A 15204-nucleotide genomic window follows, 5' to 3' on the forward strand; every position below is an offset into this window, starting at 1 on the left:
TCATCTGAAATTTGAGTCTCAATTTCACAACATGCATGTTGCACCAATTGAAGTTAATTCTAGAGTCATTAGGAGAAATGCTTTTGTAACAGACTAGACTTGATTGATTGAATAGACATAATTGTACCCATAGAAGCAATACCGATATTCTTAAACTCTAAATTAACAGGCTAGGGAAAACCATATAAATACTGACATCATAAAGTAAGGATCAATTATGAATCAAACACTAGATTCCACTTAAAAATGTACAATACAACATCACATGCAGTTATATCATATCGAGGCTTTCCCTGAATGCCATAGGTCTCAATCTTATACCATGAGAATAGTAATTCTCTGTCTTCCTGAGTTAAGGAAGAAGATAACACTTGATGTAAACAATATCAAGTATTTTATGAACTGCAAACTCTTCCCTGACCTTTATATATAAATGTTAGAGGTTCATCATTCCTGACTCAGCTCAGTTCATGGCATACTTTTGAGTCCATGCTCTCGCTGTCTCTTCATAACGAGTCCTTTGATTCTTATAAATATGGGCTATTTCAGGAACAAGAGGATCATCGGGATTAGGATCTGTTAAGAGAGAACAAATTGACAATAGTACCTTTGAAATTGTCAGTGCAGGACTCCACTGTTCCTTCAGGATGTCCAAGCAAATGCTACCGCTTGAGTTTATGTTTGGATGATAAACCTAATTCAAGACAGGATAGCGTCATGTTAGTCGTATGAAAAGCTATATTATGTATTACACAAAACTATGAAATGCTCTTGGTGACAGAAAGCCAACACTCAAGCACTGGATACCCATCAACAATGTAAAGGTTCATTTAGACAGAAATAATTTTATTTTGCCACATGCAACAAGTCCTACATGCTCTATTGCTAAGAGGAAAGGAAAGAAAAGGGGCGAAAACAAGAAGAAATCTATGTCAATCTAGATAAGATAATGCATATCATAGAGAAAAATTAGTCACTGTTAGAATTCAGGGGCAAGTTGTGTGCTATGAAGGCAGAAAATTAAACAGATATTAAGAAATTGTTTTAAATGAGCAGAATTTCAATTATCCAAAGAAACGTGACATAATCACAGAGCTCAAATATAAAGACAGATTGTTCAGTTAATCAATTATGAAAAATAATAATTATAGTAAACATCAACGATGGAGTACTACATGACCCATAAATAGAGTGAAGTCAAGAAATGAACGGTGATATTTTTTATAGAGATAACTTCTTGTTTTGGTTAATGCACAAAGCTCTTTGAGAAGGGTCTTTACATGCTTTGAATTATATAAGTCTTTGTTGCACCACTCCTGACGTTTTTGGCACCCGCACCATTTGCTATTTAAGCACATCAATGAAAGTAGCACTGATCAACATATCATAGCTAGCTTACAAATTTCTATCTGGATCTCATATAATAGTTTCAAAGACTTTTTTAACAAAATCCATCTGTATAAGTTTTGTTGATGTTTTATTTATTTGAATCCCTGTCTTGGCTCTATGCATTCTAGGATCGGCGCCACCACAATCCTTCTCATCAAATGTCAACTTTTTTGTAAACATCATCTTATTTTGTTCATAATAATTTCTTACTTGTCTTTTAAAACCTTTCTTTTACTAAAAAGTAAAAACTAAATAAAAAATTGAGCTATTAGTGAGTCTTCATTGCTCTAACAGTGACAACCTTTCTTAGGCCCTTCAGAATCTTCAGCTCCTGCAACTTGAGAAACCAGCTTTTGGATTTCTCTACTCTTAACTACCATACTTTGTATACTATAAATCGAAATCTCCAGGCAAAAAAGGTAAGGTGTTCAAGGACTGTCCTCATAAAATCACCATACCAGTTTGGAGCTAAATTTTTTTGTTCAAGTTTCTCTCTGTCTTTCTTTTCTTGGAGAAAGTAAAAGCTTCAATTTTTTTATAAAACAAATTTTAAACTTCTCAATGAAGACCTGCGTCTCATGGAGGAAAATAAATGAAATATTGCATCCTGCAGAAAATGTCCTCGGCATTTTATTGAGCTCTTCCTCTTCGCATTATACCATGATAAGGTTCAGTAAGAACAAGCACTCCAGACATTATAACTACTGTTGTAGGGTTCAACCAGAGTCGCTCTCTTTCCTTGTTTTTCATTGTCTTTGATGTTGTTATTCTTTATGTATAATCTAGGACAGTTCTCTAGTTATAAAAAGCATTGAAAAACATTGAGAGAGCATGGTTTGCTCTTCTAATTTTCCAAGGGGCTGTAGTGTAACGGTAATGGGGACCCTCGTTATAAAGAGCATTGAACCAGCTTTGAATCCCCCTCAATCCTAAGGTATCCCGTAGCCCAGCTGGCATGACCACAATAGGGGCAACCCAAAACCTCACTCAAGATTTACCAAGAAAAACAAACGAAGGATTTAGCTCTTGTAAGATCAAGTTAAGAAATGGCTAAACATAATAGCTATCTTTGCTAAATTGTTTTATGAAGTAGTATTGCTAAATTGAATTTATATTAGTAGAAATCTTTATCACAATTTATTAGATATAGTTAAAACCAAAATGATAATAATTAATTAAAAAAATTACATTTTTTTATTAATTAATTTAATAAAAATTACAAAACTAAAATTTCAGGGAAAAAACTTGAGCAGTATAAAACACCAAACGCTCCACAAAAGGTAGTCCTGCTAGTAACTCCTGGCCCACATCAGATACAACTTTTCAAACAGTACAAGACCAAGAAAGACAAAAATATATGTAACTATCCACATCCATGGTAGTACAAATTATACAAACATACATTGTATTCTACAAAAAATAATGGTAAAAATGAATGAGAAAAACCTTCAATTATCCGGTAACAGGAGGTGCCCCAGGAACGAAATAGCAACACTGTGATTTGATTAGATTTAATTTGGTTGTAAAGAATATTCATCATCCATTCTGATGCTGGATTGCAAACCGTTGACGTTTTCTCCAACGAAATAAGAAAAACTTAAAACATAGTTTTCATCCAGAATTTTTTCCTTTTCCAACTCAACCAATCATTTTACCAACTAGTATTTTCAGTAGAACTACTACGCTGAATTTGTAAAATTGAAACCAATTCTAACACATCTACTAAATTTGTAATTAAATGGTACTACCAACTTTTCCCGCACAAATATTTTGATGCTACTAGCTATATCTAAATTTTCTTACCTTGGTCTGGAAGTTAACCTTTGGAGGCTTGAAGGGGTAATCAGGAGGAAAATGGATCATAACAAAGAAGACTCCTCCAGCATAAGGGCTCTCAGCTGGGCCCATTATAGTTGCCTGCCAATGGAAGAGGTCCTCGCCCACTGGCCCTGCACTGCAGGATGTGGGGGGATCTCTCTGCAAGTCTTGAAGCTCCTTCTGAATACGCTTGCTGGCCATGCTTCACTGACCCTAGAAAATTCAGTTCAGCTCAGATCCAACAAAAACAATTGACTATTCCCTATGCAAATATCTGGATAAAAGAGACATCATAAAATAAAAACAACTATTCTAATTTTTTAGTCAAAAACTCAACAGCCATATACAATACCGCTTATTATTAAATGGCTTGTAGGAGTTACCGAAAGGAATTTTCTGAATACAAATACAACACCCACATGCCTAAATAATCCTTATATTGAACATATCCTAAGTTAAGGTAATAAGAATTGTAATCTAAGCCACTAACTCATCAGACAAAATTGTGTAATGAACAGAAAATAACAGAAAACAAGATAAAACAATTCAGACTTATAAATCACTGAACACACACATAAGAGACAAACCAAACGGGAAAACCTACTGATTTTAACCTCAAAATAAACGATTGTCCAGGCAAAACTTAAAACCCACATAAAATACTCTATCTATTTGATCGAAAGGCTACTGAATATGGACATTTTCCATCAGAAAAAAACTACCCACATGTTTATATAAAAACAGGCCAGTTTGGTCCAATATCAGATCAACCCACCTCCTAAATTAGGGAAATCTTAGATCAGGCAAATTTCCCACAAAAACTTAGACTGCTGAAGCAAATCGTAGCTAGCCCACTAGTTGGAACTCTAAAACAGATTAAGCAAAATAAGTAAATCCAAAAAATTAGCTAGGTCACCAAGAGAAAACAAATCCACTGGATGCCCAATTGATATATAGTGCAAGAGAACATATGAGTAAATCCAAACCACTAAAATTCTGTGAGAACAACGGCTTTCCTACTCATTACTTTTATCTAAAATCAGCCATGATTGAAGATGTAGCAAATACTTGCCTCTGAATGTATACTGCTCAAAACCCACTTCCCTGGGGCTTCGAAGGGCAGGTCAAGGACTGGTATAAACCTTGGCAAGGGTTATATTTCTTCCAAATTAGTTCATATATGTAGGCAACATACCCCAAAGCGCAGTTTTATAGGTTAATTTGGTCAATCTGTATGAATTTCTGAAAAGGATTCCCTTAGGGATAAGGTCAATATTGGTAGTAAAATGCTCATAATGGTCGCGTGGCTCTATAAATAGTGATTAAAGTGCTTGAGCTTTTTTGGGAATCGTCGGCTTCTTTTTATAATAAATAAATGTTATTACAAATTACAAAAAGAGGCTGCACTCATATTTTCTTGAATCAGAGGGTGATCATCTAAAAATTAGATCATGAGGATGATGAGAATGTTATGCAAAATTAATGCACAATCAAATTCAGAAGTAATAATACATAAGAAGAAACATTGTCAATGAATAACATATCATGTGATTTTTTGGGTAAATAATTTTTTTATACTGCAAAAGCATGCTATGTAGAGATTTGTTTTGTAAAACTCTAACTACATCCCATATTCATTTTTAGTTGTGATAATTTTTAACTAAAATTTTATAAATGCAAATATTTATTTAAATAATTGATTAATTTTATAACTGAAATTTTATAAAAGTAAACATTTATTATATTCTTTAAAAAAATTCATAGAAAATATTTATAAATATTTTAAAGATGATTAGATTGTTTGTTTGTATCACGGATCACACTTTGTGTCCATCATTAGGATGATAGAAAGCTCATGGAATAGAAAAATAGACTGTTGCAAACACCTTCCTCCTCTTTTTATACCACCAAAGGTCTGCAAGAGTCTATTTTTCTATTCCATGAGATTTCTAAACAAACACACACAATCTAATCCAAAGGAGTAAAACTAGAACTATTATGAATTGTGGAAAACAAATATCGTCAATTTATTTTATTTATATATCACAATTTTTAGGTTTATAATTAATTTTTAATTTTTTTTAATTTTTTGGAAAAGGAGGCACTTGAAGAAGAATCCCTTGGATATATAATTAATATTTACCTACAATTTTCTAATTGACTTGACTAGAATCATAGTTTCATGCTTACTCTTGTTTAATATATATTAATTTGACCATGTTTTAATTATCCACATATCATAGTAATTAATAGTTTTACCTATTTTAACCATGCATTACTCTTGACTTAGAGGCAAGAGAATTTCAAAACAATATAAATAAAATAAACTCTTAAGTAAATAGTTATTTTATTTATATTGGTTTGAAGTTACTTCAAATCTCTTTTTTATATGTTTTGAAGTTCTAATGCCTCTAAATCAAGAGTAATCCATTGTATGTATATACATATACATATGATATTCTAATTTTGTAATACCTTATGTAACCTTCTAATGTGTCTTGAAGAGGGTACAAAATTAGAAAGATTGGTATATGTGTGCATACATACATGCATACATTACGTAAGAATGTACCACATGGGTTAAAGGAAGCACATAAAAACCATAAGGAATATTCCTCCAAGTGGGGAAACAAGTGTTTCCTTTAACTCATGTAGTGCATGCTTATGTTACTTCCTATGTTACCCAAGTTACATGATTTTGATGTTATGCTCTTACTCTTATCATGCTTACATCCATAGATTATATGATCCAAATTCTTAGGCATACATTGATTCATTACTACATGTTATCATATTACACACTCTATCATGTTTATGTCTTATGAAACTTAAATGTTATACATAACATTTATAATCTTCTAATGGTTGTCATGGGCATATATTATGAATTCATGTCTATATTTACATCGTTATTTTATCCTCACATGCCTATATGTTACATTGATCCTTATCATATTTATATCTTACACCTTACTCATACTTACATGATCCTTATCTAGCACCTATCATTATCATGTTATCTTATTATTTTCCCTCACTGGGAAAATATAAGGGGGAACCTTCATTTCCTTCATTACATGTGTTTTTATGATCGTATTTTACCAATGTTTTTTATATGCTTATCATATGATAATATCTTTTACTGCATTAACATGTTGAATCATGATTATATCTAAATTAAAGAAATGAAATTTCCACTATGCATAAAAATAGTGTGTGCAATTTTTTGTATTAAATTGTGTGAGCAATTTTTCTCCATCAATATTTTGGACCACACTACATGATCTATCATGAAGATGATAGCAAGAGAATATAGTAGATAGTTGTGTAGTAGACTAGTTGATCAAATAGATGAGGGGAGGGGTGGTTCCAATACCAAGGTAAATAAGTAGTGTCAACAAGATATTGAGATATAAAAGACTAGGAGAAAGGGAGGATGATAGAAGATGAGGACAACTAAAGGAAGAAAGTGCTAGTTTGTAAAGAACTCAAAGTATTATAAGGAATACCAAAAAGACTAGGAAACAAACTTACTAGTTAATGAACTTGATAAATTATTATTTAGTGAGAACTAAGATGCTAAAATCTTAAAAAGATAAATTGATAAATATCATGTAACGATATTAATATAAGATATTATATGAATAAGAAAAAGAGTAATAAATGAGGTAGAATAGATGGAAAATTTTAAAAATTAAGGGATGTTAAAATAGTTATCAATATAGAGAGGATTTTGCTTATGAAAAAATATATGCTAAAATAAAAGTGAAAGAGAAATGTCTAAGTGTGTTAAGGTATTCATTAGAAGTAAATTATCATAAGAGATGTTCACCCTTACAAAAATCTAGGTACTACAAATCAAAGTGAACAAGTTCTAATCTACAAAATTATCCCATATCAAATCCATGATTTATAAGTCTAGATGCACACGCGCATTTTAGTTTTACAGTCACAAACATAACTTATGCACACACAAAAATGAATCCAAATATTACACAAACAAATTTATAAATTAATGTCCCGTTGTTATTTTTTTGAATGAATATTTTGTATTTAACTTTGCATTAATATAAAGAAAATAGTATAATGAAGGTGGTAAAAAGGCACACCCACGAGTTCAAGAATAAGGGTCAAGTCCTAAAAAACATCAAAACGACAACATTTTAACCTGACAAAAAATTAAACAACTAAAACGACATTTGAAAGAAGAGGATCGTTGTCATATATATAACTATTAAATTTCAACGCTATAATAAATAAATTTTTAACTTAAATAATATTTTCATTAAAGATCAAAACTAAATATCTACTTAATTAATTAATTTAAACTCTCATATTTTTAAACATTTATTATATTAGTTAATTGACTGAATGCATTTATTTAATTCACCATTTCTTGTACAATAATAATCTTCTCCAACCAAACTTAAATAATAATCAATCATGCCCATGTGATATATCATGGGCTTTTATAACTGGTCCATAATGTCAAATAACATTCATTGATCATTATTATCTATGGAGAAATGGGGCAACATAAACTAAAGTTCTTGTAACCTAGAATATCCGCTTTATGATCAAAATATTCTACAATAGAATGATAGTGTGAATACATATCTTATACTTTTACCACCATATTCCTATGGACAACATTTAGCATCAAACAAAACACTTTTTATTCATCTTATGTAGGATGGAAACAAGTTGTCCTATGTACTTTTTAAAAATTGATGCTTCTTTATATTTATATTTTTCAATGTTCCTTACAAATAAATGTGAACCGTTGGTGCAGGGGATTATATATACATGTGGGAGATTTTATAAGATTCTATATTATCTATTAGATCGTTTTGTTATCTAATATCAGAGTACGAGTATATATTGATATTTTTCAAATAAAATTGTTTAGGGTATAATTTTGATTTTATTCTTTATATCATATCTCAAAGAATTTGAATCTTAAAGGATGGCGTAATTAAAAATATACCATCACCCTCATCAATTGTGTTAAATAGATTGAACTAGAACTCTTTGATATTAATATTAATATATTCATAAAGATTGGGTGAATTTCACAGATTAGGTCCCCCTGTATGTAGTTGCTTACCCAAAGGAGGCTTGTAGTTTAGTTGTATGCTTACTCAAATCCTTGTAATCTGCTATAAAGACAAACATGTCAACATCTATGTATGTTGACATGTTTCCATCAAAAAAAAAGAATTCATAAAATATTAAATTGTAATATAAAAGAAATAATTACAAAAATAAAATAAGATAAATATTACCATGCAACATTTTATAAAGACAATAAAAATAACATAATAAATAAATTATAAATATTATATATGATGTTGTACAAAATTATCTTATTTCAAATTTGTTTATTCAATAGACCATTGACTAACATTAAGAAAGATGAATTTGAGATGTTTTTTATTCTCTAATTATAAATATTATATATGATGTTGTACAAAATTATCTTATTTCAAATTTGTTTATTCAATAGACCATTGACTAACATTAAGAAAGATGAATTTGAGATGTTTTTTATCCTCTAATCAATGAACAATTGATGAATATTAACAATCATATAGTTTTCTTTTGTTTTTTATTCACAATATTCATTATTTCTACTGATATGCAACTTGATTGTAAAAAGACCAAAATATTAACTGTTCTCTTTTAGATTTTCTTATGTGGAGTGAGAGTGTTTTGTTTGCATTAGAAACCTTTGGACCTAATAAGTTGTAAGAGAATCTTGTTATCATATATGCTGCAACTTTTTGGTGTAAAGGAGCTTGTTAAAGGCCTTTAATAAGGTATATTTTTTTCCTAGTGGTAAGGTTCTTGTTCAAAGCTGGCATAATTCCCACTTGGACAAAAGTGGACCCATTTAGATACTTTAATGATAAACCTATTATTTCTCAAATTCCACCTTTGAGTCTTATTCAAGAAAATAATTCTATTGAGACTATAGTGTATAAATTGAGTTTGACCACTACTAATTAAGAAAAGGAAACTTCCTTTGGGCCTAAAATTGTATTGATAGATAACTACTTTTGTTGGAAGAGAATATAGATTTGTTTTATTTGTTAGGGTCTACATATGGTTGAAAAAGTATCCATTTCATGACTCTTGTCTATATAGTCATTAGATTGCATTTTTTATCGTATTTACTAATTAATTAAAAATTAAAAATTATTATTTTTTAATTAATTAATATAATCAAATGTGTAGTACGAGGGTTATATAGACGTTGTCCATCTCATGTGATCTCTTTCCAATAAGATTAATTGTATTGTTGCATTTAATATCTAGAATGGAAAAAATAAAGATATTAATATTTATTTGTTATTGAAATAGGTCTTGCTATTAATATGAATGTACTATTGGAGGAAATAACTATATCAATGTTTATTTGTTTATGAAATAGGTCAATGGCATTCGTGTACATATGGAATGAAGGTATAAAAATATATGGATCAGAGTAATTTACATAACTTCTAATTCAAAGTTTAAATTAATTTCAACATTGTTCATTTAGGGTTTAATGTAAATTAAATTACTTATAACAAATTGGTAATTGAGAATTAAATAGAAATATCAAATTTTGAATATAATGTTAAGATTTATGTGTAATTCAAATTAAAAAAGAATAAGAAGTATATTTGAAATCTGGTGTGTTCTTAATTTTGAGTTTGTTCATGGAATGGTGTACTTTGACAAAAGACTAGAATATGAGATCTAGTTTACGGGTGGAGATTATAGAGTAGTGATTGAGACTATTTTATTATATTGGGGATAGAAAAATGTCAAGTGCCCCAACTTTGACTAGGCAACACCACATGACCTGTATAGGTAGGATGTGATCTCTTACAATGTGCTCACCTCCTTTGTGTTATTCATTGAGCAAGGGATTGTGTTGGAAATCACATTTGGCCATGTTGTAGGGTAGAGAGAAGAATGTTGACTTCCTTAACGACAATCAAGCCCTTTTGTTGTTATACAAATATCAAAACCTATACCAAGAAAATAAGAAAATACAAGTGCAACTAATGAAACATAGATATATTTGTAATTGAGTAATCTTAGCTTGAATTCTTGGCACTCTTAATGAGCTTGGAGATATCTGTGAATACATGTTTCTAGATACACATCTCAATACCTTCTTATGCATGGGATAATAGAACAACAATCATCTTCTAGGAAAGTTGACTTGGGAATGAAATCTTAAATTTGAAAGAAGTGGACTAGGTGGCATCATATGTTCTAGCCCAAGGATTGGGCCAGACAATGTGACATAGTTACATGTTAGAAAATCCTACAGAGAGGTGACTAGGGAGGCTAAGGTGATATATGTTACCAATTAGATAATGATTGGAGGGGTGAATTTTGGTAAATACACTAATATAGTGATAATACCATGTATATATTAGATCAATGTGTTTTTTAGTGGTGGAACTTTGTCAATTGGTGAATAATTCAAATAAGGCCACTAAAGTTAGTTATAGAATAAAATAGTATGGGGGAAAATCATAAGGAATTTATGATAAGTCGATCTATTGGGTGTTAAATTGTCACCCTAATATTAATGAGGCATTTACATCAAAATATTTTTACCATACTAAACTACACATGATTAACATGGAATTGCCTAAAATTAGGATGCATGTCTCAACTAATTGACATATTCACCAATACCATTAAAAATTCACCTTGTGTAAGAGTCAAAATTGTCATTACTATTATAACACTATCCTATTATTGCAATCATGATAATCTTGAATCATCACTCATTATTTAGAGGGTGATCCTACAATAGTGTGTCTCACTTTTTGGCCTAAGTAGAGGACTCAAAATCAACATTTTTTTAGGATTTTTTTAATTCATGTCAATTATAATGAACAAATGTTCAAGGATTTATGAGAGATTTGTCTCCCTTTGTTAATTTCATTAGTATTTATGGTGATTTGTTCTCCTCAAGATCTATGAACTCGCAGGCGGTTTGATGACCATCTTGCATGATGTACATTCTAATTCTGCTCTAATTTAATAAATGGGAGCTACCCCCTTGGTAGTGCTTATCCAAAAAAAAAGTTCAAGAATTTAAAGATGATATAAACTAATAAATTGTGAAGTTTTTCTACGTTGATTCAATTTTTTAAAAATATTATACATTTTTAAAAATTCAATCAATTTTTATTTTATCACATAACTTTCATTGCAAATAGAAAATTTTCATGATTTTTTGAAAATAGCTCACTAACATCAATATCTACATATATTTATTTTTCTACCTTTTTTATTGATTTTTGAATATGTACTAATAAAAAATTTAAACCTATATTATTTTGTAGCATATATCTCATAGCGCGCGCGCACACACACACACACACATATATATATGATTCAGACAAAGACATCCATGTGGAGTGTAGTGAATTTTAAAACAAAAATTCTAACAATATTTGTTATTTTTCTAATGTCTTAAATAAAGGTCATTATTTTATAATAGACTTGCATTCATTATAATATATATTAAATAAAAAATAATACATATTATAATTTTCATAAATCTAACATTAAGGGTTGTGTACTTAAAAAATTGTATTTTCAAATGACTTCATTTAATCTCCCAAAAGGTGAAGAAAAAATTATTTTTATTAGTGTTTGATAAGTACAAAGGTAACTTCATTGGGGTATGATTTAAGCTTGGGGTTGTATCTTAGGGCATTTGATCTAACCCTCTTTATCAAGACCCCTTAGATGGAAATCCCCCTAGTTTAAATTATTATATTATCTAAACAATACAATATTTTGGCAGAAAATCAAGATATCGTACAAGTGGGACACACTATTCTAGGATCACCCTAGACCATGGTCCTAATTGCCCAACAGTTGCATTCACCATTTTACAATCATGTAGGATTCACAATATTTTTATCCATCATTTCATATTCTAATAGGTTAAATAAAATTTGACTTCACATAAATAGAATTACAACTCTCTATTGTTCTTTTGCTTATTTTGTTCTACTCTCAATTCAAAATAAGTTGATTGTCGAATCTTTACACCCTTTAAATAAACTATTTTTGGACTATTCTCTCCGGTTTTTTATGCCTATTCCCTACTTCTCACCAAAACAATTTATCTTTAGTGAGCTATAAACAACAAACTAAAGGAATTCTCAAGTTAGCAACATGAAAGTGTGAAGCATTGTAAATTATATCTGCATACAATTTCGTCCCCACCTAGACCTCACCTCGGTGCTTCATCTTTCAATGCCTGATGATTGTTTTGATTCTGCTCACACCATCTACAAACTTGCAAAATCATCACCTTCCCTACCTTCTCCCCAAACTTGAGTCCTAAATCTCAAAACCAGGGTGCCCAACACCCTAGTCCTCTTAATTAGGACCCAAATTTGGTCCTGATAATGGTCACCTCAAGTGAGATAAATTTGATCCCATGTTGGCCTACTTTGAAAATTCAATTAATATTCAGGAAATAAAGTATAAAAGGAGGTCTACAGTCCCTCTCATTTGAAAACCTAATCTAAGCACTTCTAAGAGCCTCATTCAAGATTTCAAATCAAGTGAGCAAGCAATAAAGCATTCATCAAGCATTGGAGAAGAAATGAAGTCAAGTTCAAGCATTCAAGATGGCATCCATGATCAACCTTCCATGAAGACATTCTATATGAAACCCTAAAAACCTTGTGTGGGGATTCAAGAAAGCTTCATCAAGGTATACATTTCAATTACAAGCATTTCATTTCAGATCTGGCCTTTCCCTCAAGAGAAAAGCATATTGTTGCAATTTCCACTTCAATTACTATTTCAATTTCAAGGTTAATTCCTAAATCGAGGTTTGAGCCAAGGCAAACCCCTGTCCATAACACTTTTTCCTCTCTTTCTATGTGCAAGGAAGTGACTCAAGAGCTGTACTTAGAGATTCTGATAGAGTTGATGATGATGAACAGGTTCAACTTTTCACAGAGCGAAATTTGGAGGACCAAGGTGAATCTCTACTACCTGGTCCCAAAAAATCAACCTGAATTTTCAAGTACATATTTTAAATATCTTTTTTTATCCAAATCTTATTATGTGGCTCTATTGGATATCTGTAGCAATTTGGTTTCGTCAATTTACTTCAAGTTCTCAAATACTTGCCCTAAATTCAACTTTACAATTTTACTTGCATTTTCAACTCAAACAAAAGGGGAATAAGGCTTCAATCAACATTCAACCCTCTTCTTAATAGAATTGAGGTTGGATCTATTGTATTTATCCCCATTTTAATGTAATGAATGAGAAATTTAGGTCATTTCCTAGTTTACAAAGCATAACTTGTGAAACCATAATTTTCACCAATTACAAAGTGATAATTTCTTTATTATTCTATGAATATAAGATTCCTCATGTTGATTTATTTGTTTGGCTTCATTGTTAGGATTGTATTAAGTAGATATGTCTAGCCCCTATATATCTATGATTCCTTTTATTAAATTTTTTTATTTAGTTTCATTGTTAGAGATGATACTAAAATAATTTCTAGTGTTGAGTTTTTGGCAATGACCTTAAACACAATGACATTTTTTAATTATTTTGAATTCATGAGGGATGCTGACTACTATCCCAATTCCTAAAAGTGGCTAAGGTTACTCATCAAAATGTAGAAATATATTATGTTTGGAATTGCATGTGGTACAATAGATCAACCTACAACATCAAGTTTTTCATCATGTGTTGATGAACAACGGCTAACTCAAAGGAATGATTTCAATTAAGTAAATGATAATGCCAAAGATGGTGTTATGAAGTCCCAAGGTAGCAATAATAACAATCTTGATAAATCAACCTCAAAAAATGACTACTAAAATGAACATCATACATAGAAGGTAAAAATAAAAGTCAAATAAAAATTGGGGCATGAGTGGGACTTGTTACTAAATTTTTAGATTGATTGGATATCAAAATACCTATTAAATGAATAAATGAAGAGTGAAAATAAATATGAACCTCACACACATTGTAGGTGTGAGATTTACAATTACACCATATAAGAACATGTTCATGATTTTTTTAAAGAAATTCATATATGATTAAAAAAAATTGATGATAAGATGAAAAATGATGGAATAATGTCTCCATGTTAAGTATACACTAGAATATGATATTATCACATGCCAAAAAAGGAGAAACTTGCTACATGTGGGGGTATAATTCATGCTCAATCTAGAAAGATGATGGAATTAACAAATTAAAAATTTGTTCAGTTGAGTGTTATTTTTCATATTGTGACTAGAAGACATTATGTGACATATTATCCTTAGTATAATAATTTTTTGGCCTTTTGTAGGATTTCCCAACTTTCTAAGGACACATTATTGAATAAATAGTGAAAGGGAATGGGCAGGTTGTCTTGTTGAGGTACAAAAATAGTATGTTTAGAAATGAATGAAGAGTATGAGAAAATAGAATGAGCAAGCTGTGAAACTAAGGATTTGAGTGTCTTGTAGTGGCATTGCATATCTTTGTATGCCACAACATGTGAGTGCAGCTATTATCTCTTTCCTTGGTCTTTGAACTTTTTGTGTTTCTATATGTTTTCATTCTCTTTGTTGAGCTTCTTTGAGTATATGTATTTTTCTTGATGCTTTTAGATCTAATTTTTAAAAGAAACTTTGTGATTTATAAGGGGTTTATGGCTATTCCTCATAATCTTTTAAAGATTTCCTTTAAACAAGCTAAGCTTGGTGCAATGTTGTAAATTGTAATCCTTTAATTAATGAGTCCAATTTCACACTCCTAGCATTAATTTTAGTGTTTCCCTACTCCTCTATGCATTTTAGGACCTTTTCTAGCATTAAATTGATATTTAACTCAAGAATATGAGTCCTTTCATATTTTAAATCCTCAACACACTCTTATTTGGGCCCTTTGTAAGGCCTACTAATGTATATTATGATAAGAAGGGAAACCTTAATTTGAATA

General features: G+C 30.4%; 1 protein-coding gene across 2 annotated transcripts; it reads right to left on the reverse strand.

The window, feature by feature from the left end:
* Positions 1-205: 205 nt before the first annotated feature.
* LOC131026773 (ubiquitin-conjugating enzyme E2 5A) lies at positions 206-4496 on the reverse strand. Of its 2 annotated transcripts, none has more exons than XM_057956722.2 (3): positions 4280-4496; positions 3193-3420; positions 206-694 (listed from the first exon to the last, which is right to left on the reverse strand). In XM_057956722.2, the coding sequence occupies exons 2-3, from the start codon at positions 3406-3408 to the stop codon at positions 464-466; spliced, it is 447 nt and encodes a 148-aa protein (XP_057812705.1). In that variant the 5' UTR covers positions 3409-3420; positions 4280-4496; the 3' UTR covers positions 206-463. The 2 variants fall into 2 exon arrangements, with proteins under 2 accessions (XP_057812705.1, XP_057812706.1); XM_057956723.2 differs by having other exon boundaries at positions 3193-3414; positions 4280-4488.
* Positions 4497-15204: the final 10708 nt, after the last annotated feature.

The sequence above is a fragment of the Cryptomeria japonica genome, chromosome 1 (genome assembly GCF_030272615.1).
Source record: "Cryptomeria japonica chromosome 1, Sugi_1.0, whole genome shotgun sequence".
Taxonomy (NCBI): domain Eukaryota; kingdom Viridiplantae; phylum Streptophyta; class Pinopsida; order Cupressales; family Cupressaceae; genus Cryptomeria; species Cryptomeria japonica.